The 26,720-nt window shown below is 34.8% G+C and overlaps 1 protein-coding gene across 2 annotated transcripts in view; it reads right to left on the reverse strand.

Annotated features, from left to right (window-relative positions):
- EEA1 (early endosome antigen 1) overlaps positions 1-26,720 on the reverse strand; it is a 156,567-nt gene that overhangs the window by 47,088 nt on the left and 82,759 nt on the right. For both annotated transcript variants that reach the window (XM_063646566.1, XM_054442991.2), the window contains exons 10-13: positions 22,665-22,781; positions 12,732-13,070; positions 8,286-8,435; positions 6,541-6,660 (exon numbers count right to left, since the gene is read on the reverse strand). In XM_063646566.1, the coding sequence (XP_063502636.1) occupies positions 6,541-6,660; positions 8,286-8,435; positions 12,732-13,070; positions 22,665-22,781 (726 nt within the window). The remainder of the gene's footprint in view (positions 1-6,540; positions 6,661-8,285; positions 8,436-12,731; positions 13,071-22,664; positions 22,782-26,720) is intronic.

Raw genomic sequence — 26,720 nt, forward strand, 5'->3', positions numbered from 1 at the left:
CCTCAAACATAAAATGACTAATAATAAATTCTATCACTCAAATTCTCAGTCTTACATTTTTTAAAACTATTACATTTTAATATGGTAAATTTAGTTAAGTACTTAGAACTATATATTTAATAATATAAATCTATATCATTATAAGCTAGAATTTAACAAAAAACTCTCACTTAAACACGTTTTTTTCCTAACACTCTAATATGACCTTCTGCTACTACTCTTTTTCTGACCCTGATTTCAGACACATGAGACTCAATCTCATACTAGGCACACTCCCACCTCAAAGCCTTAGTGTACCAACTGTTCCTTCTGCCTGGAACTCTTCCCCCACAGAGTTATATAGTTTACTCCCCGTTCAACTGTTTGTTCAAACATCACCTTCTTAATTAGGACTACTCTGACCATTCCATTTAAAATTTCAGCCTTTCCCAATATTCCCTATCTTGGTTATCATTTTCTTTCCATAGTGCTTACTTTCCAACACACTAAATAATTTGCTTATTTGTCATGCTGATCTGCCTCACTCCAACCACCCCCCATTAAAATGTACACTCTAGAAAAGGATTTTTGTGTCTCAGTCATTGATATATCCAAGATATTTGACACATGTTCTAAAAAAGTCACTGAATGAATAGAAAAATAAATGATTCCACTCTAAATCACATATACACGCAGGCTCACTTCAATACCCCAAAAGAACTCTTCTATCCATATAGCAAGAGATCCCTCTTCTTTTACTTTCACACCACTCTGCTGACACAGACCCAGCAACCATGTGGTACTCTCATGATTTGTGCCAATATTAAAATATTTGAGATCAGTCACTTTCAAGCATACTTCTCATCCTTCCAAGCTTTAGTCAAATGACAAAAGGCAACCAAACCTCTCTGCCTCTCAGTCTCTGTTCCTGCCACCAATAGATAACTCCTCTCTCTACATTCCACTAATCTGGAATCAGAATTCCAGGCCTAAGCTTCTTTCCATAAAAGTCACTCTGAGGGAGGGGAACATCACACACAGGGGCCTGTCGGGGGTTAGAGGCAAGGAGAGGGAGAGCATTAGAGCAAATACCTAATGCATGCGGGGCTTAAAACCTAGACGACAGGTTGATGGATGCAGAAAACCACCATGGTACATGTGTAACTATGTAACAAACCTGCTCATTCTGCACAAGTATCCCAGAGCTTAAAGTATATATATATATGTAAAGTCACACTGTTTTCAAACCTTAACTGAAATTTGATTCTCCCTTTACAGATGCCAATTCTCCCTCACCCCTCACCCTGCCCTGGTCGGTAACGTCTATTCCACTGGGCAAGTAGAGGAGGGTGACCTTTTCTTGGTATTTCACTGCCATTACTCTCTCCCTCATGTGAAAGCTTTGTGCTGCTCTGGGGAGTATGCCATTTACTTATTCTACTCTCTACTTTTTGTTGCTATCATCTATTAAATCCCTACCTCATTCACTGAAGACTTGAGACCTGATTTAGTCTTTCTCTCAATCCCAATTTCTGCCAATTTCCTGGGAAATACAAAATACATAGATAATTAAGAGCATAGCCTCAACATTTATATCATCTTAATTCCTGGACCTTTACTCATTCCACATTTCACCCCCTCATATAGGATTTGTAACCATCTGAAATTCTTCCAGCTAGAAATTTCTAACTATCCTACTGTATGACCACAACTCACTGCCTTCCAATTTAATGACCTAATTTCTGTTATTCAATGTCAGAGACGTCAATTTCCTTCTAATGTATTCAGCATATGCCTAGCTTTTCTTCCTGAACTTCCTATGTAGATATGAACTAACCTTAACTATTCTTTCATCCACATTGTCCATCTCCTTTCACCCAAAAATTTCCAATAGCCACTCTCAAAATAGCCCAATTCTCCATTCCTTTACTTCTAAGCACTGTAAAATCACAAAGTAAAATCACAAAGCTCCATAGATTGGTGCTACTACAAATTTCTGGTTCCGGTTTCAACCTCCATCACAGTATATACTCAGAATTATCTTGTTGATCTTTTTATTTGAATGAGGTCCTCACCCTCAAACATTCCCCTCAATAACTACTTAAAAGATTCCATATTATCTCTACATTCTCAATCTCTGCTTGCCTGATATTCAGCTCTTACTATCTCCAACTTTATCAAGAAACATGAGATTTTCAGGAATGATCAATCTTGATTTTCCAAAAATAATTTTATATAAAATTATATACGTATATGTAATTATGTACACATATAATTAATTAGAACCATATGTTTAATAATATAAATCTATATACTATAAACTCGAATTTAACAAAAAAACCTTCAATTAACCACATTCTTTTTCTAATGCTCTAAACTCATCTCCTACTACTCTTCTGATCCACGAGACATATGTAGATATACATATAACTATATATACATATAATTATATATATAGATATATGGAGCTATGTATATATACCCCACTCCATATTTACCTCCTTTCCTCAAGCTTCAGTGGATGAGTTCCATTTCACCCTCCCGCATTGTATCAGTAACATCGTAGCTTCTTAACAATACCTTATTCCCTCAGTTGCCTCTCCCCCAATATCCTTAATAACTCCCTCCCTATGAATCCCTTTGTCCTAGACTATAGACATGTCCAGGTCTCTCTTATTCTCAAAAACATTCCCCACGACACATCTCTCTCCAGTTTCTGCCCAGTCTTTAAACAATTTACATTTACATTTCAAAAATAATTTATATTTACATTCCTAATTCCCTCATCTCTCATTTACTCATTAATCGACAATCAGATTTTCATCTCTATTACTTTACTGAAATTATGTTTAGCAACATTATCAATTTACTTCTTAATTGCTTAATCTAATTGGTATTTTTCATTTATCATACTGAGCATCGCCACCACACAAACCCACATTTGAAGGTGCTGATTACCCCTAACTTTCAACCCTTCCTATTCCTTTGGCTTCCACTCTGCAGGTTATTCTTAATTACTCTGATCATTCTCACTCTTCCTTGGGCTGCTCTTCTTCTACCCAGTCATCCCTTAAGGGCTGGTGTTTCTCAGAAGTCTTATGTTACCAATTATCTATTTTTCTCACTATACTCTCTCTTCTGGCTGATCACATTTACTCTAATAATTCCATTTACTTCATATATTCTGATGTCTCTCTCAGTTAACATATATAGCATGATTCCCTCCCCCAAGCTTTAAATTAATATTAAATATACCGCACTGGTGCCTCAAGACACATCCTAAACTGAACACATCACATTCCCCTATGAGATGGCCATTTGTCTCACATTCACTAACACAGCTGATGACACCTCCATTTACCATGCATCCACCGCTACCAACCTGGAAGTCATTCCCCTTCTCCCTCATCCCTTTTATCTATTAAGTCAACCAGTGCTGTTTATTTATTTTACCTCCTAAGTATTTCTCACATTTGTCCGTATGACTTCAACAAGTGCTTGAACTAAGACCATTATTATTTTTCATCTGAACTGCTGCATATATTAGTCTTTTAACTCATTTCATTCCAGAATATTCCCACCCAAATCCATCTGTCACACATCGACAAGAATAATCTATTTAAAAAGCAAATCTGACTATGGCAATTCTTTCTTAAGACCTTCAATACTTTCCATCTTCAAAATCTTTCCATCTTGAAATATAAATGTCACATGAGATCTGCTATAAACTTACCCATATCTAATGCTCTGACTTCTTCTTTAAGTAATCTCTAACTTAACACTTTAAGGTCCACCAAAACCCCTAAGAGTTTAGTTCACACTAGCTTCAGTATGCTTTATCCTTGTAACTTCTATCTGGAGTAAACTTCTCACTACCACCATCTTTGCACCCCAGAAATATCTACTCATCCTTTGTGCTCAGATTGTCACTTTTAAAAAGTTTTCCATGGCTGCTCTTTTCCAGACTCTGTTTGGTTTAGGTAACTATTCTCTATGCTACTATAATAATTTTATATACACATACACACCTAGAACTAGACTCATTACATCTCTTTGTTAGTTGTGAGGACTTTTCATGTTTCCATAATGAGGGACTTTGCCTGGCCCCTCTTTCATCCTTTCTGTATTCCTTCCCAGGGAATAAGAATTTAAACTTATTGGAAAGTGCAGAATAAGGAACAAATAACCATGTTCAACTGAGTCCCTGCTGTCCCCTCAGTTTGAGAGACAACCTGTCTGCAAAAGGGTGAAAGGCTGCCATTTCTAGCTTTGCGGCTAACTTAATAAAGTTAATTCTGGGTACAGTATAAGAAAGCCCACTTGGCTGCTGACTTATACCAAATTCTTCACACTTGCTTTACTATTGCCATTTCTTCCTTGACCTTTACAATAAAGCTCCTAGAATTATCTATATTCACTCTATCAAACTTTTTTCTTCCTGTTCTCTCTTGAACCCCCTCCAGTCAGGCTTTTGTCTCACTTCTTTATGCAAATCACCCTAATCAAGGTCATCAATGACCTCCATATTGCCAAATCCAGTGGGATTCTCCATCTTCATTTTGTCTGGTCTCCATCCTTCCAAATACCCAGACTAAAATCCTTGGAGTCACCCTTGTGTTCTCTCTCAATACTCTACAATAAATCAGTCAGCTTTACCTTCAAAGCATAACTAGAATCTGACTTCTCACTACCACTCTAATCCAAGCTACATCATTTCTTGTCTGGATTATTGCAGTAGCCTTTTAGCTAATTTCTATGCTTCTACTTACATACCTGTACAGTCTACTCTCAACACATCAGCCAGAATAATTCTGTGAAATCATAAGTCAAATCATTTCACCGCTAGGCTCAGAACCCTCCAATGGTTTCTCAACTTAAAGTAAAATAAAGTCCTTAAAATTACCTATGAGGAACTAGAGGTTCTGATCTCCTGTGAGCTCTATGACCTGCCCCTTTTAACTCTTCTAACACTCTCCCATCCAGCCCTGACTTCCCGTTATTCTTGAGACACGCTCCTGCCTTTGGACCATTTAACGTACTAATGTTCTTCTCTCTGAATCACAGGCTCCTCCTTCCTTCAGGTCTTTCATCTTTTCAAAGAGGCCTAACACTGCAGCCCCGACTTTGGCCTCCCCAAAACACTTCCAACTCCCCATCCCTCCTTCCTTCATCTTTATAGCACTTATCACCATTTAACATGCTATATGTTTTGCCTATTTACCTTGGTTATCGTTGCCTCTCTCACTAAGCTCCATGAGAGCAGATATTTTTGTCTGTTTTGTTCACTGCTATGTTCACAAAATCAGTTCCTTGGCTGAGAGTAGAAGTTAATAAATGTTTTTTGACTAACTGAATAAAAGAACAAATAAATGAATCCAGTATTTTGATCTCTATCCATCTGACTCCTATGCCACTCTCCAAACTCAGAAGAGAAGGGCATATTATTTATTGCCTCCCTCAAACTACAATATTGTTTCTACATACATATCATTAGATTGCCATCTCCTAGAGGGCAAGCACCCTGTCTAGTCACAGTGCTGAGCACAGTGATTAATAAAAGAATGAATTAAAGCCAGGCGCAGTGGCTCATGCCTGTAATCCCAGCACTTTGGGAGGATGAGGCAGGCAGATCATGAGGTCAGGAGATCGAGACCATCCTGGCTAACACGGTAAAACCCCGTCTCTACTAAAAACACAAAAAATTAGCCGGGCACAGTGGTGGACGCCTGTAGTCCCAGCTACTACCCGGGAGGCTGATGCAGGAGAATGGCGTGAACCTGGGAGGCAGAGCTTGCAGTGAGCCGAGATAGCACCGCTGCACTCCAGCTCCAGCCTGGGTGAAAGAGCAAGACTCCGTCTCAAAAAAAAAGAATGAATTAAAAAATAGCAAAGTCAAATTCATTTCAGCATTTGGGCAACCTCCACTTACCGTAACAAAATGAAAACTTCTTTCAATATTCTAAGCTATGCTGCAGACTTTGTATAAATTTAACCCAAACAATTATATTTTCTACACCTACAATTCCAGTGTTCAGATGATGGTTACAAAGCAGGAAAAGAAATGACCAACAAATACTAAGTTCTACTGAAGGAAATACAAAATATTATTCTTCACTGGGCTAATGATGCCAGAAAATTTTATTTGAACATTTTTGATTTTCCAAATACTGTATTTTAATCAATAATAAACAAGAATGAATAAATTGTTTATAAGTAATTTAAATAAATTTATTTAACTAAACATATTTAATAGATAAATCTAATAAATTTAAGTAAATTAATATATAAAATATAATAAATACATAATAAATTTGTTTATAATAAATATTTTACACTATGTTGGAAAAACTTCTCAACATAGTAATCAAAAGAAAAAGAATTTTCTGATTATCCAGACTTCAAAATTATCAAAATCCCTCACAATCAAGTATTTCGTATTTTCTAGTTTTATCACAACAGAAGGATGATGATTTGGATTAATTAATTTTATTTTTTCTCTTATATTCTATGTAATGGTAATTAATTTGTGTTTACAAGGCTAATAATGCAACTAATGTTTACCTGAGCTTCTCGAAGTTTTGCTGTGGTGCTCTGCTGAAGAGCCTGTTGTTCTTGATGCTGTTGCTTTGTTTTATCTAATTGATGCTGCAATTCTGTAGAATTTGTAACTTTTTCCTTCAACTTAAAAAAATGTAGATTGTCAATTGAGAACTTAAAGGCATAATGCTATCATTCATAAGTATCTGGCATTACTTCAATTCTCAAGTCTGAACAGAACAAAAAATTCAGGAATATATAAGATAAACTTTAAAAGCACACCTCGGCTGAGCACAGTGGCTCATGCCTGTAATTCCAGCACTTTGGGAGGCCAAGGTGGGTGGATCACAAGGTCAGGAGTTCGAAACCAGCCTGGCCAATATGGTGAAACCCCATCTCTACTAAAAAAAAAATACAAAAATTAGCTGGGCGTGGTAGCAGACGCCTGTAGTCCCAGCTACTCAGGAGGCTGAGGCAGGAGAATCACTTGAACCTGAGAGGCAGAGGTCGCAGTGAGCTGAGATTGCGCCACTGCACTCCAACCTGGGTGACAGAAAGAGACTCCGTCTCAAAAAAAAAAAACAAAAAAAAAGCAGTACCTCATTACTTATAGAATCTTAATCTCATGTTAAAGAAAGTATTTTCTATAAATAGGCTTATCCTAAAAAAAAATCTTTCTCCAGGCTGGCATTTAGTTTATTATTTTTTTTTTGTAAACTAGTATGATCAAGGAATTAATTACATATAAATTATTTTTAACAATAATTTAAAACACATATCAGTATTTCTTTTATTTTTTTCCTTCATAGTCATAATTATCACTTATTGGAAAAGAATAGGATCATCTACCACATCTAAGATTTTAGGTCTAGAAGAAAATCTATTGCTGAAGCTGCAGATTTTATCATAGAATATGTATTTAATTCTGGCCAGGTGTGGTGGCTCATACCCGTAATCCCAGCACTTTGGGAGGCCGAGGCAGGCAAATCACTTGAGGTCAGGAGTTCGAGACCAGCCGGGCCAACATGGTAAAACCCCATCTCTACCAAAAAATACAAATATTAGCCTGGCGTAGTGGCACACATCCTTTAGTCCCTACTGGGGAGACTGAGGCGGGATAATTGCTTGAACCCAGGAGGCGGACGTTGCAGTGAGCCGAGATCATGCCACTACACTCCAGCCAGGGTGACAGAGTGAGACCCTGTCTCAAAAACAAATAAAATTAAATTAAAAATTAAAAACTTAAAAATAAAAAATAATGTGTTTAATTGCAATAAAGATGCAATTTAATAATTTTTACTTTATATTACAGGCATCATTTATGGCAACTGCCAGGTCTAATGAGGGATAGCATTCAAATATATGCTTAATTTTTAAAAGCAAAAATCCTTAAATGGAAACTCAAAGTTTATATATACCAACTACATGTCATTAACGATCTTTACCAGCAATTCATAGTTTACTGTTTCATTAGGAAGTAGTCCTTCCTGAGTAGGAAGACTCTAGCAGCCTGACGGGTTCACCCCCAGAATTTTTCCTGCCTAAAGCTGAAAGAGTAGTTTTCCTTGTGCATTTCTGTTGAGAACTTTAGGGAATACAATTACAACAAAACGACTTAATGAAGTTAATAAGCAGGATGTTGCTACTGGAGAGCAATAAATTTGCACTTTAAAAAGTCCAATTAAAGCTCTGACAATTAACAGATTGATGAATCATAATCATGTTAAAGATGCCTCAAGCCTATCAGTAAATTGAAAATGCTAGCTTACCTGCTCTTCTAACCGAGAAAGTTTGAGTTGTAAATCAGCCACTTGCTGTTCTTTATCCATCAACTTTTCACTTGAAAGCTGTCTCTGTTCCTTCAGCCTACCATGAGCTTCCCCTAGTTGGCGCTCTGTCTCCAGAAGTTTGCTATGTAACTTTAAAAAAAGAAAAAAAATGTATGTACATATGTATAAACACACACACAGCACCACCTACTTTCCAAACAATGTTTTACTTTTCACCAAAATAAGTACAATATCTTAATTTTCATGATACTTTGGGGAAACCTAAGATTTTATACAGTAATTTTAACTGCAACTGAATTTTAATCATATATTATAATGAATCACATAAAATTATGGTTAAACATCACAATTTTTGTTTTTGTGTTATATTACTGCTCTCTTAAAACAAATGCAGGCTCTTGTTTGGATATAAGTGTTGGAATTTTCAGGAACTTAAAAGAATAAAATACAACTTAAAAATTAAGACACTTAGTACACACTCAGATCTATTTTACAGTATTGTTTAAAGTTCCACAGTGATTCTTGTTGGTTTTCCATAGCCAAGAACTACTACAGTTAACTTTTTACATTTGGGTATTGGATAGTGCCCAGTGCATTCCCAAGTCCTCATACTGGCACATAATTTCTAAATAAAATAGAGGAAATGATCATATATATAGATATATATACGTATATATACGTATATATATACTATATATCATATATATCATATATATCATATATATCATATATATATACTATATATATACTATATATATATACTATATATCATATATAGATATATATACTATATATATCATATATAGATATATATACGTATATATATCATATATAGATATATATACGTATATATGTCATATATATATATGGTGACCCTCTTTCATTAACTTTACAAATGCCACCCAATTAAAACTAAGGGAGTTAAGAACCATCACGAGTAGTCCACCCCTGTTATACATACGCTATCCTAACAGCAAATCAGTGTTCCTTCCTGCCTCTTACAACACTTTCCTGCCACTAGTTCGCTCTCACTAATCCCTCTGGCTGGAAGACACATCTGCTTTCAAACTGCCACCTGTCAAAACCTATCCAATATTCCCAATTCCAAGTACCACCTCTCTCTAACACAAAGATTTCCTGATTACATAATTGGATTAAAAATTACAACAGCTGAAGTACTAAGAGGGGGGAACAGAAGAAAGAAACTCTTCCAATTTCCCATAATATATAGAATCCTTTTATTATAATTCTCATAATCTTTAGTATGATAGATAGTACTTGCCTTATCCTCTCCATGATATTTACACAATTATTAAAGGTAGGTACTGTTTCTTATTCATTTATGTATCCCCTAGTAAATGAGGGATGTGTCTTTTAGAAAGCATAAATGCAGCCAGGCACAGTGGCTCAGGCCTGTAATCCCAGCTACTCAGGAGGCTGTGGCAGGAGAATCGCTTGAACTTGGGTGGCAGAGGTTGCAGTGAGCTGAAATCTCGCCACTGCACTCCAGCCTAGGCGACAAAGCGAGACTCCATCTCAAAAGAAAAGAAAAAGAAAAAAAGAAAGCATAAATGCAAAATTTGTTTATCTGAACTAAAACTCAAATACGTAAGTTAGTTTAAGTTATTCATTGATATCCCCATGGCTCAGTTTCCTTCCATTATGAATGCTTACATTTATTCATTCATTCACTCACTAAAACACAGGCAGATTAACAAGCAAAATGCTGGCTGGGCACGGTGGCTCATGCCTGTAATCCTAGCACTTTGGGAGGCTGAGGAGGGTGGATTGCCTGAGCTCAGGAGTTCGAGACCAGCCTGGGCAACATGGTGAAACCCCATATCTACTGAAATACAGAAAGTCAGTCAGGTGTGGTAGCATGTGCCTGAAGTCCCAGCTACTCAGGAGGCTGAGGCACGAGAATTGCTTGGACCCGGAAAATGGAGGTTGCAATGAGCCGAGATCATGCCACTGCACTCCAGCCTGGGTGACAAAGTGAAACTCTGTCTTTAAAAAAAAAAAATCAAGCAAAATGCCAGGCAGTAAAAATAAAAAATGAGTAAGAGACGGTCTTTGCACCAGAAGAGTTCAGAGTCTAGTAAAGAAAGACATAAATTATGATAATAAACTATATTATGGTATAAGTAAAATATTAAAGATATGTACATGCTTAAGCTATCTTGGGTGTGGGGAAGCAGTGGCATGTTTAGAAAGGATTTTTAGGGAGAGTGTGGGGGGGGCGGGTGAGGGTTGAGAAATTACCTGTTGGGTACAATGGTTACTGTACGGGCAATGGGTACACTAACAATCCAGACTTCAACATTACACAATACATACATGCAAGAAATCTGCACTTTTACCCCCTAAATATATTTTTTAAATTTTTTCAAATATTTAACTTTTATTTTAGGTTTAGGGATACATGTGCAGGTTTGTTATATAGGTAAATTACGTGTCACAGGGGTTTGGTGTACAGATTATTTCATTACCTAGGTAATAAACATAGGACCCAATAGGCAGTTTTTCAATCCTCACCCTCCTCCCACCTTCCACCCTCAAGCAGGCCTGGCTGTCTGTTGTTCCCTTCTTTGTGTCCACATGTACTTAATATTTAGCTCCCACTTTTAAGTGAGAACATGTGGCATTTGATTTTCTGTTCCTATATTAGCTCGCTTAGGACAATGGCCTCCAGCTCCATCCACATTGCTATAAAGAACATGATCTTTTCCCTTAAAAAAAAAAAATTATAAAAAGTGACAAGTGAAGTAAATAGTATCTATCAAGGTGAAGAGGAATAAAAAGAATATTTCAGGTCAAGAAGACAGACTGAATGATACAACAAAAGCAAGACACAGCACACATGTAGGAAAACACTAAAGACACTTCCATGTTCTTGCAGTGAAGAATAAGGAAAAGAAGGGTAAATTGCTGAGGATGTGGGCCAACAAGATCATTATGGATAGTGCATGTCATAACAAGGGGCCTCAACTTAATCCATTAGGCCATAAAGAGTTATTAATGGGCTTAAAGCATGGTTGGAACATGGTAAGATTTCCCTTTAATATAGATTACTCTGATGCCTATATAGAGGATCAATTTGTCAGGGGCAAGAAGGAAGGCAGATCAGTTAGCGGTTGTTAGAGTGGTTTAAGAGTGAGACAAGGAGGACAGGGCCAGCAGAAACAGGGAAGAAGAAGACATGTTACAGAAATATTCTTAATTCTTCTGATTCACTGTATCATGGAACTCACAGTCCAAACTCAAAAATTAGTATTAGCATATGTGAAGTGCTTACTCTAATTTCTGAAATATAACTGAAGCTCATTAAATTACTAACATAATCATTATTACTATTATTACTAAAGGATAGAAAGCCATGAAAATTATTAATTATAGTAAAATAAAGTATCACTGCCATTTTAGAAAAACAGCTGATCAAAAAAGTAGCTGAGACTTGAATATCCCCCAATTTCCATTTTCAAACAATTTTCAATGTTACCTAAAGCAATAATTAGAACACAGGTATTAAAAAATTAAGTTAATGGCAAAGTCAAAACTTGTATTAAACTTCATCTGATAGCCACTATATTATTAACCTATACAAAATAGTTTTTGCCTTTAAGCTAGATTTACCTACACAAAATACTTTTGTATAGGTAAATAATATAGTTCAAAATATGAGCTATATAGGTAAATAATATATGAATTGTATATAATATATATGATATGAATATATATGAATTATATATCAATATCATATGAATATCATGATATATTGTGTATATATTATATATAATATATATTTCATAAATATATAAATATATATTTCATAAATATATATATATTATATATTTCATAAATATTTAAATATATATCATATATATTTCATATATATATAATTCATATATTATTTACCTATACAAAATAGCTGCAGCATTAGGGCTGATTTACTTTCTACAAAATATCTAATTTTTATTTATTTTCAAAAAAATTTTCCTTAAAACACATGTTTTTTTAAAATATCCAATTTGTATGCTATTTGTTTTATAATAACGATGCTTTTAAAATTTAGTAAAAAAAAAATTCAAATGAAAGAATGGTCAACAATTCAAATTAATTATAATAGCTAAAACCCATTGAGTACCTACATGCTCCAGGTACCACCCTAAGCAATCAATTTATAGTATCAATTCATAAACATTTCCCCACAAAGCTGTAAGATGGATATTATAATTTTTTTCTTAAAGGAAACTGAAATTAAAAGAAATGAGATCTGACAACACTACAGGATATAAAAATTAAGAGTTAATCTTTTAAAATGACAATATTTTTTCAACATGAACTATATTATGATCAAATAACCATCAAGTACACGAAGAAGAAACCAGAGGGAGAATTACAATAAATAAAATTAACAGCTCTTACTTGATTAATTTCACTTTGGAGTTGTAACCCATGCTGCTCCTTTTCTTCTCTCTGTTGTTGTAGCTGCTTAAACTCCGCCTTTAGATGCTGGTACTTGGTCTCTACCTCAGATAATTCTTCTTTGAGCTTTTGAGTAGCTTCTCCTTTTTCACTTAGTTCTGCATGTATTCTATGCAGTGAGGTTTCAGATGCAGACAATCTTGACTGAAGCTGTTGACAATCTAGGTCTTTTTGATGAAGGGTTGCCTGAATATTCTTTTTACTCACAGATTCTTCATTATGTTTCTCCTCTAACTTAGTATAGTCTTGTTCTTTTTTCAGCAAGTTTTCTGTCAAGGACTAAAATATCAATTTAACAATTTATTTCCTTTTCTAATATTTTTAATTACTCCAATTACTCGAACAATCTTTGGAGCAGTACTGTCTCCTACTATACATGTTAGTCAATATTAAAATATAAAACAGTGACAATGTTCTAGTCAAGAATTAAATCATTACATACTAACTTGTGATTTCAGTATTGGTCCACTTAACTAAAATCTACTAATACAACTTAAAAATTGCCAAGCAAATGTTGACATAAAAAAAAAATAAAATCTACTGGATTTTTTAGGTTATGTGACATATTTATATTCTTCCATTTGAGTTAAAAACTGAAACTACCTTTCTACCAACAAATTATTTTGAGTAACAATATACTATGCAAACTTTGATTTTTCACTGTGCAATTTCATAGTTGGTAAGAGCTTTAGCACGGCAATATCATCCACTGTTCTAATGCACCTAACCTATTGATTGCATCTTTTTATGCTCTTCTTGTTAAAGACCAAGTTTTGGAGTCACAAGCTAAGACTAATTCAAATTTTTTTCTAGGTGTATTAAAAAATGATCTAAAGCTATCACTCACCTGCCTTAAATTTTGTCATTTTACTCAATGCTATCAAGTATAAAACATAAAAATAACACTTCTAATCAAAGACCTGGATCAACCAACCTAATCTAATGTCAAAGCCTGGTCTCAGTGGGGTTGTAAAAATTAACACTAAACATTTTAAATAAACATATTTAAGCAAAAAATATGGATCAGAATTTTAACTGAATTCTGTAAGACATCCAGCCAGGATAAGAAGCTACTGTAAGTACCTGGTGAGTCAGTTAGTGGACCTTTAGTGTACGAACTTATATGCAGTGTGCTGGAAGGGGATGATACTGAAATAGGAAAGAACAATCAAAGCCTTCATACTTTAAACAGAATATACTCTAAATGAAATACACACAACTAAACAAACAACAACAACAACAACAAAAACCTTTCTAAGAAAGTTAAAACATAATGCATGAGTCAGAATGAATAGAAAAGTGTGTCAAATTTCTTAAGGCACAATTTTTTTAAAAAATGAGCAAAGTCAAGGGGAGCTAACTAGTAAGATCATCTAAATACAATGAAGTTTGAGCCTGGTTTTAAAAGCGATGGGAAAAATCATGGAATACATACATATGATACATGCCATCTGCTCTATATAAATGTATAAGACATGAAGGAAAAGGCAAACAAGTTTCAGGTGGGGTGACAGCAAAACCCTATTATTTCACAGGGGATAATAGATCTTTATTGCTGCATTCCCTAACATGGGAAATGCAGCAATAAAGGTTCTTGAATATTTGTCTAAGAAAAAGTAAGCTAATGTTACTTATCAAACGGTAATATACTATGGAAAAGCAGTGTCCAGAAAGATGATAAAAGTATGTATAAGAGAGGCCAGGTGCAGCAGCTCACACCTGGAATCCCAGCACTCTGTGAGGCAGAGACAGAAAGATTACTTGAGGTCAGGAGTTAAAGACCAGCCTAGGCAATATAGCAAGACCCTATCTCTACCAAAAGAAAAACAAATTAGCCAGGCATGGCGGTATGCACCTATAGACCTAGCTACCCAAGAGGCTAAAGCAGGAAGCATGCTTGGGCCCAAGAGTTCAAGGCTGCAGTGAGCTAAGATCACGCCACTGCACTCCAGCCTGGGCAACAAGAGCAAGACTCTGTCACAAAAAAAAAAAAAAAAAAGAGTACTTATAAGAGAGGATGACAGACAGACTTAAAAGAAGAGCAACCATTAAGTTTACAGCAAAATTAGCTACAAGATGTGTGCTTTGACTAAGCAACAAAAACAGAAAAAAAGACATAAGAGCCAAGAAAATTACAGAACAAAAATAATACTTCTGATTCAACTATGTTAGAAAAATTATCTTTTTATAAACATTTCTTTGTAATTCCAAATTTTTCTTGACATAATTCTACATTTGTTTTGTTTAGAAAAACAACATTTGTTTTAGAATTTGTAAGCAAATTATTGATTAATCTATAAATCATCTTTTTTTTTTTCTTTTTCTTTTTTGAGACAGAGTCTCGCTCTGTCGCCCAGACTGGAGTGCAGTGGCGTGATCTCAGCTCACTGCAAGCTCCGCCTCCCAGGGTTCACGCCATTCTCCTGCCTCAGCCTCCCCAGCAGCTGGGATTACAGGCTCCCGCCACCACACCCAGCTAATTTTCTTGTATTTTTAGTAGAGACAGGGTTTCACCGTGTTAGCCAGGATGGTCTCTATCTCCTGACCTCATTATCCGCCCACCTCAGCCTCCCAAAGTGCTGGGATTACAGGCCTGAGCCACCGCGCCCGGCCGGCTATAAATCCTCTTTTGTAAAGAGAATTCTAAGTTACTAAATTTCATAAACGCAACCATGTTCACATATACTGAGAACTTGGGTGGAACATACCTTTTAAAATATGCTACAAAAATTAAGGCTTATAATGAGTTAGAGTCTTCTTTCCCATATACTTACTTAGAAAGTAACCAACTAATCCCACCTTTCTACACACCCTTGATACACCCTTGAGATAGTTTCACTGCTTTTTTTTTTTTTTTTTTGAGACGGAGTCTCGCTCTGTCGCCCAGGCGCGAGTGCGGTGGCACAATATTGGCTCACTACAAGCTCCGCCTCCCGGGTTCACACCATTCTCCTGCCTCAGCCTCCCAAGTAGCTGAGACTACAGGCACCCGCCACCACGCCCAGCTAATTTTTTGTATTTTTAGTAGAGACAGGGTTTCACCATGTTGGCTAGGCTGGTCTCGATCTCCTGACCTTGTGATCTGCCTGCCTTGGCCTACCAAGTGCTGGGATTACAGGCATGAGCCACCGCGCCCAGCTGATAGTTTCACTCTTTAAAAGGCAAAAATATATGGCAACAACTAGGGACTGTTTAAAATTGCCTTGTCCTAAAAAAATTAACCAAAATCTACCAGCATTATTACACACATGAAAGAGAATTAAATTTTCTTTAAAAGTACCGAAACCACTTTCTTTCTTTGTAAAAGAACCTAATCCACTCACACTTTGTAATTTTTACAGGCAAAAGGCTACCTATATTTTATTATTAAAACTTTTCATTTTTATTATGGTTTTCCCATGGAATCTGAAGCAAAATATTATAGTGAATACAAAGTTTTTGAAGAGTGACTTTTTAAACTATAGTGAAATTCATTAAAAAATAATAAGAGCATTTTCGCTTCTCCATATTAATCTTTACAATAAAATATGAGATGGAGATTTACAGATGAGGAAGGTGAAGTTGACAGAGCCTGATATGATTGGTCAAATGGCAGAATCATGGATTATGATTCTAAATCCAATAAATTTTTCATAACACAATTGAGACATTCAATAAATCAATTTATACTCCCTAAAATATATCCTATTCAAATTTAAATTATAAAATGCATGTTAATCCTATGTTATAACCTAATTATCATTTGGGTAAGCAAAATTCTTCCCTTCCAAATATCCAGTCCCTTTTTATTTTCTCACCAATTGTTATCTCAATATATATTCTTACAGTGACAATTTCCCTATATTACACTCCATTTTCCATTTGTTACTTGTTCAGATAATGAAATGAATATAAAAAGAGTGCCATTTTTTAATGCTTCATAGCTTACAAAGTTATTTCAGAGATCTCATCTCACTTGTTCCTCAGAATAGCTTCGTGAGAATGAACAAATTAAACTACTTTGTAGCTCGCCAACGTCTCTTATTTTATGAGATACATATGCTCTTACATTGTTCTATGCCTTTTGTACACCTAGCTCTCAAAATGAAATGTCTTAACCCCTCTGCCATGTGAAATGCTCCTTAGCAACCTTAAAGACTCAGCTAAAAAGTTATGTTTTATACAAAAGCCTTTTCTGATTCACTAGGCAGTAAATTAGGAAAACTCTCACCTTGGTCCTGACCCAATCCTGTATCACAACACTTAACAATTAAAAACAACAACCAGCCGGGTGCGGTGGCTCACACCTGTAATCCCAGCACTTTGGGAGGCCGAGGCAGGCAGATCACGAGGTCAGGAGTTTGAGGCCAGCCTGACCAACATGGTGAAACCCCGTCTCTACTAAAAATACAAAAATTAGCCAGGCGTGGTGGTGCATACCTGTAATCCCAGTATACTCAGGAGGCTGAGGCAAGAGAATCACTTGAACTCAAGAGGTGGAGGTTGCAGTGAGCTGAGATCGCACCACTGCACTCCAGCCTGTGCAAAAGAGTGAGACTCTGTCTCATTTAAAAAGAAAAAAAAAAACCCAACAACAACCCACATTCACTAAGGTGCTTACTAAAAGTCAATAAGCACTTTACCTTCTATTAATTTATGTAATGTTCCTATTAATCCTAAGAGGTAAGTGGGTATAATATATTTCTTAGCAGGAGAGTAAACAGACTTTCAGAGGCTTAGTGTCACAGCCAGTAAGTGGCAAAGCTGAGATTTAAGAATGCCTGTGACTACTGTACTATACTGTTCTTATCAATATACCACTTTGCAATGCAGTGGTAATACAAGCGATATAATAACTACTGGCCAAATCTGGCTCCCACTTTGGCATGTGAGCATCTTAGAACCAGGACTGGTGAAAAAGGAGAGCAATGGAGGACAGAAAAGGGATGAAGGGTGAGACCCAAAAAATATCTCTGTCTCTACCAATGACCTATATTATATTGTAGTGACCGTAGATAAGCAATGTAATTTTGTTTAGAATTTATAAGGAAACAGTTAATTGAGCTGTTTAAATGTCAGAAGTTATTTTTATTAAAAACTAGGAAGAAAGTTTCTTCAATTTTTCCATTGTGTTTTTAAGTTTTCAAGGCTAGTAATTATAAAACACTGGTTTAAACCTGAAAACCTTGACATTAACACAAAAGCAATTATCTTTTCCATCCGTTATATATTACAATGTTACCTATCCACACTGATACTACCTGTGACCCACAAAAGCTGCCCAGGACATTTCATGTAATAGCCTTCAAACAACCAAGTAGAGAGATTCCAAATTCAAAGCACTTGAAAATCACCACTACCAATAATTATGGTTTACCAAAGACATGGGGTAAGGAGGGGTGAGAGAGGTAGATAGTGAGGATAATAAGAAAAGGCAGATGCAACTCTGGGCTTGCACTGACTGGTGACCAAATCCCAAACAGAGAAACCCTTTGGGAAAAACAAAACAGAACTGCGAAGTGTTAAATTTATGTAAGGCATTATTAAGATTAGTAGAAGGTCTTATTATGCCCTAATAAGAAATGTTCCAATTCTAACACACTAAAATAATCTTTATTCTATGTATTATTCATAAAATAGCCACAGGACTTCTTTCAATAATGTGCATGTGTGAATATACATACACACACACAACACACACAAAATGTGTGCCAGAGTATTTGACTGTACATTTCAGCTACCAATATCAAATCATGTCCTTTATTAGTAGCTTAATGTTTGAGAAATACATAATAACACTGATCATAAACACTCACTGCTTGCAAATTGCTACTCTACATATCCTGGTCAGCTTCTAAGAGATAGAAGGTAAGCTCTGGGTTCAAAGAAATTAAAAATCAAACAGAGGGACAAAGGCAAAACTAAATTACGTAGAAGTTTTCTACGTGTAGTTTGACAGGATATAAAAGGGGAGCAAGGATCTAGAGGTTTACTAGGGAAAAGCACAGCTATGAAAGATTATATTTTAAACATCAATCAACACCAAGAGTTGATGGGGAAAGGGGCAATGGTAAACTGGTATAATTACTTTGGAAAATAGCTGGAGGTCATCTAGTAAATCTGAGCATGTGTCTGCCCTACAGGACAGGAATTTCACTTCGAGTATCTAACATAGAGAAATTCTTGTACAAATGCATAAGATTTATATATGAATGTTCATAGCTATAATATTTGAATATTTGTAGTAGCAAGAAAAATAAAAAACAGAAAGTATACATGGACCATTTCTCCTCCACACCAAAGTATAATAGAGTTGTCATGAAGAAAAGTACTCACGTGACTGAGTTATACTGAACTAGCCACACTTTTTTTTTTTATGAAACACCACTTTTACTAGAAAGACCAACAAACTATTAATATTTGGACTTGAGTAGGAGTGAATCTGTCACTTTAAAGAATAGAATTGATAGTATTTGTTGCGAGTGATAAAACTCAAGCTTTCAAATACAGCTTAGAATTTTGGAAAACATGTATCCACCACCATGAGCTTGACAGCTTCCTCATATTTAAAGGCTAATCTGAGATTGATGGTGATATTGACAAATGTGACTGTTTTTAAATTGTACAATAAAATCTATCAAAATTTGGAAGATCTGAGTAACTCAGTGAACCAATATTTTCCACATGACTAATGCATGATGTTATAAAATCATGCACAGGAAAAGATCCACTCAAAAGGCAAGATAGACCAAATTTTAACGTTACAGTGTACAAAAAGTCCACTGACTCGGTTTCAGATTCTACATTGTAACTAACTTTTAAGACACTATTATCAAATTTGAGCACAGTATCAAATAAAGAAAGCCACAATTATCTGAAAAAGGTATTAAAATATTCCTTTCTTTTCCAACTACATATCTGTATGAGACTAAATTTTCTTCATATACTTCAACCATGTACTACAACAGATTTAATGTAAAGGCAGATATGAGAATCTATCTGTCCTATATTAAGCTAGACATTAAAGAGGTTTCCAAAAATGTGAAACATCACAACTATTCTTGCTGAATTCTTTTGTTTTAGAAAATGGTCATTTTTCATAAGAAATGTTATTTATGTTAATATTTAATGAGTTAATGTTTTTTAAATAAATTAATATTTTTAAATTCCTTTTAAATTTCGATATGGCAAGTGTCCATAGATATAACCTCACCCAAAAATGGCTCTTTGGAGTCCTTAATCATTTTGAGAATGTAAAAAGAAGTGCTTGCCAAGGGCAGCAAATTACCCTGAAACTTCATGGCAGCAGCCTAAAACAATATCTATTATATCATATAGTTTTTGAGGGTCAGGAATCTAGAAGTGGCTTAACTGGGTGATTTCACCTCAGGGTCTCTCATGAGGTTACAGTAAGCTGCTGGCCAGAGCTACAGTTTCTGAAAACTTGACTAGGATTGGAGCATCTACTTTCAAGCTCATACACACGGCTGTTGGCAGGAGGTTTAATATTTATAGCTAATTATATTTCTCTTTATTCCCTTATACCCTATTTTTTTATTTCTTGACTTTTTCCTTATTATATTTCATCAAAATGTTAAGTTATTAAAACTGAACCAACACATTCACATCTTTGAATAAAAGGGTTTAAAAACTCTCTACTGCCCCACCACCAAAAAAGTAAAGACAAAGGGAAAAAGTATTAATATTAGTACCTCCCCTACCCCCAAACAAAATACTATATATTGCTCTTTTTTTTTTTTTTGAGATGGAATCTCACTCTGTGGCCCAGGCTGGAGTGCAGTGGCATGATCTCGGCTCACTGCAATTTCTGCCTCCCGTGTTCAAGTGATTCTCCTGCCTCAGCCTCCTAAGTAGCTGGGATTACAGGCATGTGTCACCACACCCAGCTAATTTTTGTATTTTTAATAGAAATGGGGTTTCACCATGTTGGCCAGGCTGGTCTCAAACTCCTGACCTCAGGTGATTTACCCGCCTTGGCCTCCCAAAGTGCTGGGATTACAGGCATGAGCCACCGTGCCTGGCCAATGTTGCTCATTTATAAAGAAACAATGCAGAAAATACTAACATTTAAAAATACAAAACAAAGTTGAAGGCTTATCTTCCTGATTTTAAAACTTATTACAAAGCTACAGTAATCAAAACAGTGTGGTACTAGCATAAAGATGGACATAGAGTCCAATGGAATAGAATAGAGAGCCAGAAATAAACCTTTGCATATATTGTTGCTATGGTCTGAATGTCTGTGTCCCCCCAAAATTCATATACTGAAACTCTAACCCTCAAGGAGATGGTATTAGGAGATGGGGCATTTCAGAGGTAATTAGGTCCTCAGGGTTGAGTTCTCATGAATGGAATTACAAAAGAGGCCCCAGTGAGGTCTCTTGTTCTTTTCACCACGTGGGACACAGTGAGAAGGCACCATCTATGAACCAGAAAGCAATGTTTCACCAGACACCAAATCTGCTAGTGCCTTGATTTTGAATTTCTCAGCCTCCAAAATAGTAAAAAATAAATTTCTATTGTTTATAAGCTACCCAGTTTATAGTATCTTATTATAGGAGCCCAAACAGACTAAGACAATGGTCAAATAATTTCTGACAAGGGTGCCAAGATTATTCAATGGGGAAAGGACAGTCTTTTCAACAAACGTTGCTGGGAAAAATGGATATCCGTGTAGAAAAGAATAAAATTAGACCCTTACCTTATACTATATACAAAAATTAAATCAAAATGGATCAAAAACCTAAACATAAGACCTAAAAATTAGAAAACTCTTAGAAGAAAACAAAAGAAAAGTTTCATGACACTAGGTTTAGCAATGATTTTTTGGATATGACACCAAATAGACCTTAGCAAAAATGAAAGCAGATAAATTAGACTACATCAAAATTTAACATTTCTACAGAATGGGATAAAATATTTGCAAATCACATATCTGATAAGGGGTTAATATCCAGAATATATAAAGAACTCCTACAACTCAATAACAACAATGAAACCCAGTTTTGTTGCATATGGCCAGCAAGCACATTAAAAGATGTTCAACAACGTAGTCATTAGGGGCATGCAAATCAAAGCCACAATGAGATACCACCACCCTATACCCATTAAGATGGCTACTCTGAAAAAAGAAAAAGAAAATAAGTGTTGGTGAGGATGTAGAGAAACTGGAACCCTGGTACAGTTGGTGGGAATATAAAAGGGTTACAGCCACTATGGAAATTAGTATGGCAGTTCCTCAAAAAATTAAAAATAGAATTATCATATGATCTACCAATTCCATTTACAGGTAAAGAACTGAAACCAACGTGACAAAGAGATATTTGTACAGCCATGTTGAAAGTAGCATTACAGCCAAAAGACTGAAGCAATCCAAGTGTCTATCAACAGATGAATGAATAACATATATACATACAATAAAATGTTATTCAGCCTTAAAAACAAATTCTGACAGAAGCTGTAACATGAATGAACCTTGAGGACACTATAAGTCAGTCACAAAAAGACAAATACTGTTGGATGTAGTAACCCAAGGTTGAAAAAATTTAAAAAACAACATTTTTAAAAGACAAATACTGTATGGTTCTATTTATATGAGGCACCTAGGGTAGTCAAATTTTAGAGGTAGAAAGTAGAATGCAAGCTTCCAGGAGCTAGAGAGAAGGAGTAATGCAGAGTTAACAGTTACAGAATTTCAACTTTGCAAAATGAAAAAAGTTCTGGAGATTGGTTTGCACAATAATGTGAACATATTAAACACTAAAAAAAAATAAGTCACATTGTACTATGCCAATATATTTTTTAAATTATGTAAGATTAATATTTAAAATACATAAAATCAATTTGCTATTATATATAGCTTTAAAATCTCACCTGATTTTTTTCTGTTAATTCATTAACTGAACTTTTCAGTTTTTGTAGTTCCTGTACATATACAGCAACTTCCTGGGGGCCTTTGGCAAGTTCACTCCTTAGCTGGCTTATTGTGGCCTAACAAAACAAAACAAAAATTAAAGCAAACTAAATTTTTTAAAAGATAAAAAAATGAAAGTATATAAAGGTTTTAAGAAAACAAATTTTTTGTTGTTGGAATTTTCAATTTTGTTCTTTATCCTGCCACCTATACTGCCACATTATGCTTTTTTCGGCTTACCACAAATTTTTACAATTTATCCAAGATGCACAACTTCATTTATTTAGTAATATATAAAATGAAAATTTGGCATCCTACTTTAAGTTTCTGAAGTATCAAATTGCAAACCTAAATTTACTGGTTCTTAAACTCTATACTTCAATCTTCCAGAATTTAAAGATAATATGCCAGTTATATCTACATTTCCTCCCAACTTCTATAGCATAAAATTATCCTTTTACTTTAAGACATGTATATGCAAACATGCAACACAGAGCTTGATATTAGTGAATCATCTTTCTAAATTGTAATGACAATGTCTTTGTCCAGAGAAGTTACCAAGCTGAAGTTATACACAGCTTCCTTAAGCTAGATCACTATATGGTCAGGTATAACCGTCAGGCATGAACTTGCTTTAGTGCATTTTAATTTTTTTTTTTTTTTTTATACAGGGTCTTGCTCTGTCACCCAGGCTTGAGTGAAATGGTACGATCACAGCTCACTGTAGCTCTGAGCCTGCCTGCTTCAAGCAATCCTCCCACATCAGCCTCTCAAGCAGCTAGGGCTACAGGTGTGTGCCATCATGCCCAGCTAATTTTTTTATTAGCTGTTGACACAGCTAATAATTATTAGTTGACACAAGGTGTCACTACGTTGCCTAGGCTGGTCCCCAACTCCTGGGCTCAAGCGACTCTCCCACAATGGCCTCCTGGGATTACAGCCATGAGCCACTGAGCCCAGCACATTTTAATATTTTAAAAAATGTGAAAATCACTTTTTATTACTAAAGCAACAGTTTTATCATTTAAAAATAATATAAGAGAAAGAGAGGTAAGCAAAGATCCTGGAAATAATAAATTTCTAATACATAAAAGCTGAACCATTAGAGAGAAAAAGTATTTTTTTTTAAGTATGGTCTGCTGCAAATGACATTGACAAAATAACTTTCTATTATATTAATATTTCTAATATTGCTTATCAGCTTTACTTTCCACTTTATTTATAAAGTTAGAATCATTTCCAGTGTCTATTTCTTTATTACTGAATAAACTTTATAATATAAGATACAAGTTTTAAATTTTTTCTTAATACTTATAAATACTTATTCATATCATATATTACAAATGAGTGCTTTCATCTTCAAGGGAGAAATCTCAGAAGGCTACTAACTTATCATGGCAACAATGCTATTATTTAAGAGATCATTGGCTGATCTTCTTTTGGAAACCCTTCCAGAATGTGTGGAACTTATTTTTTTAAGGGATTCTCAGTGGTGCTGTATCCTCATCCATTTTATGGTGGCTTTGATTTTAAGTTTTGGAAACCACCAAGTTTATAAGCAAGGTAAGTGACTGAACTGAAAGATCAAACACTTGGGCTTATTTTATTTTAATAATTATTTTATTTAATAACCATTTTATTTTAATAACTTGGGCTTATTTTAAAAATCAGAAGGTAAGTGATTGGGCTGAATGATCAAATTCTTGGGCTTATTTTAATAACCATAAATTAACAAAATTAGTTTTTTTAGTGTGTTCCAAATGGGCTAAAAGTCAATTAAAATAAGTTTCAAAAATGCTTTTAGGAATGGAGTATGTCTGAGATATGTGCATGGCCTGACCTTTTTGGGAAAACATTCACTTAAAAGTACAAATTCTGATGCAATGAAAGGCAATCTGTAACATTACCATACTGTTACACCTTATACACAGTGCTTCAGTATCATATGTAACAGGTGATATGTTAATATATATATAATCTTATACAATTCAAAGAAGAAAATGTTGAAATATTCATGTATTTTCAACTACACTCAAGTTAAAGGCCTACCCTAAAACCATCTGTCTTAAACTGAACATGTAACCTTGAAATGGATTTAGCTATTGTGAGTTTATTTCAAATTACTATTTCTAATAATTTTGAATCTCAAAATTTTTTTGTTAGTAGGGTAACAATTTGACTATTTTAACTTACTATGTTTTAATCATATAGCAAAAATGCCAATTTATTACAAAATAAAATATCACATTTAAATCCCTACTTGTAAATATCTTATCAAAAAAATTTGCACAGGTTCCTGGCACATAACGCACAGAAATAATAACAGTATATATTAAAATGCAAATTATGTGTATATCTCATTAAATATCATGATTTCATATTGAAGTTCATAAAATTTAGTAAGCCAAGTGTAAGGTCTATCTTGCAGATAAATTCCAACATGTAGAAATAAGAATTTCTAGTAAGAATAAGAATACAATTTTCCTTATTAAATAAGGAAAATTTAAGCAAACATACTCCAAAAATATCCTATTTTATAGCTTTTTTGTACCAGATTTTATAGCTTTTAGATATGTTCTTACTGTACAAGGTTAACAACTAAAAAACTGGATATTAAGTGTATCATTTACACTTTGTACAACAAATTTGGATATTGTGAAAACTAAAATTTTTATATAGATAAATTCCAGCACTTGAAACTTTAAAATTTACTCAAGGGGACAATAAGGAAAGATTTGGGAAGACTTATACATCCAGAGGCCGACTTTAGTTATGAAGAAGAGGAGTGAGGAGAGTGAATTCTGGAAAGGCTTCCCCTTTTCTATTGCACATTATGAATCATTAATCTTTTACAATAATTACATATTATGTTTATATTTGGGGAAAAAATAAAGATTAAAAACAGACAATAATTACAAAAGAAAAAAAGTAAATACATTCCCTCTTCAGATATCACTATGGGTGAAGTTCAAAGATCTCTATTCATACTGACTTTCTTCTCTAATAGGCCAAGCTTGTATGTGCCTTGGACTTTAACCTCCTCCTGGGAATCCTAGCTCCCACTGCTTAACTCTGACACTTGCTTATTTCATTCTTCTCACACATATCCTCCAAGAGATCTTCCCCGACCACTCTAAAACTGTTCTAAAGTATTCCCACGTCCACTACCGCCCATATGTGCTTTATTTTTCTTCCTCGCAGCCCTTATTATTACCTAGCTTTCTATCATGATTCAGTGTACTTGTACAGTCTGTTGTTTGATTTCCACAAAGGATTAAGCCTTATGGGAGCAAGCATTCTGTCTTATTCAGTATTTTAATCCCCACACCTAAAGTAGTCCCTGACACCTGGTAGACCCAAAAAGACTCACTAAAGGAATGAGTAATTATACCTCCAAAGAGATAATAGATATTTATTTCCAAGGAAACAGTATATTAGAGCCTATAAAAAGTTTGCACTTCCTTGATTTTCTGAAATGTTATTGAATTCTATACTGAATTTTTACTAAAAAACTTTACATTACAAAATGAGGAAAGATATTTCAAGCAAACATCCTGCTGGTGCATTAGAATTAAAATTATTGTTTTAATATGCTACAACTATAAGTAAATAATCATTTTAAAATGGTTGAAGCTATGCACGATTAGCAAAACAAAAATGAGCATGTCTTCGAAGCTCTAAGATTGCCTTAAAACATAAAATTGCCATATAACAATTGAAGGTGACACATTAAGGGTATTATTAATATTAAAAAGCCTCCCAAAGTCACATTACCTCAAGTTTAAGCATCTCCATTAGAAAGCAGAAAAAATAATAACAAAATGGTGGATGAAAGGTGGCAGACAAGACTGACAAAAGTACACACTGAGCACATAATTAAAATGACCAAACATGCCTACACGTCTAGTCTCTTAAATAAGCATACTTTAAAAGATATTTAAATACTTTCATAGCTATGCATGGGTATAATCATACTTATTCCATATCTACATGAACATTTTAGCACTTACAACTGG

The sequence above is a fragment of the Pongo pygmaeus genome, chromosome 10 (genome assembly GCF_028885625.2).
Source record: "Pongo pygmaeus isolate AG05252 chromosome 10, NHGRI_mPonPyg2-v2.0_pri, whole genome shotgun sequence".
Classification (NCBI taxonomy): domain Eukaryota; kingdom Metazoa; phylum Chordata; class Mammalia; order Primates; family Hominidae; genus Pongo; species Pongo pygmaeus.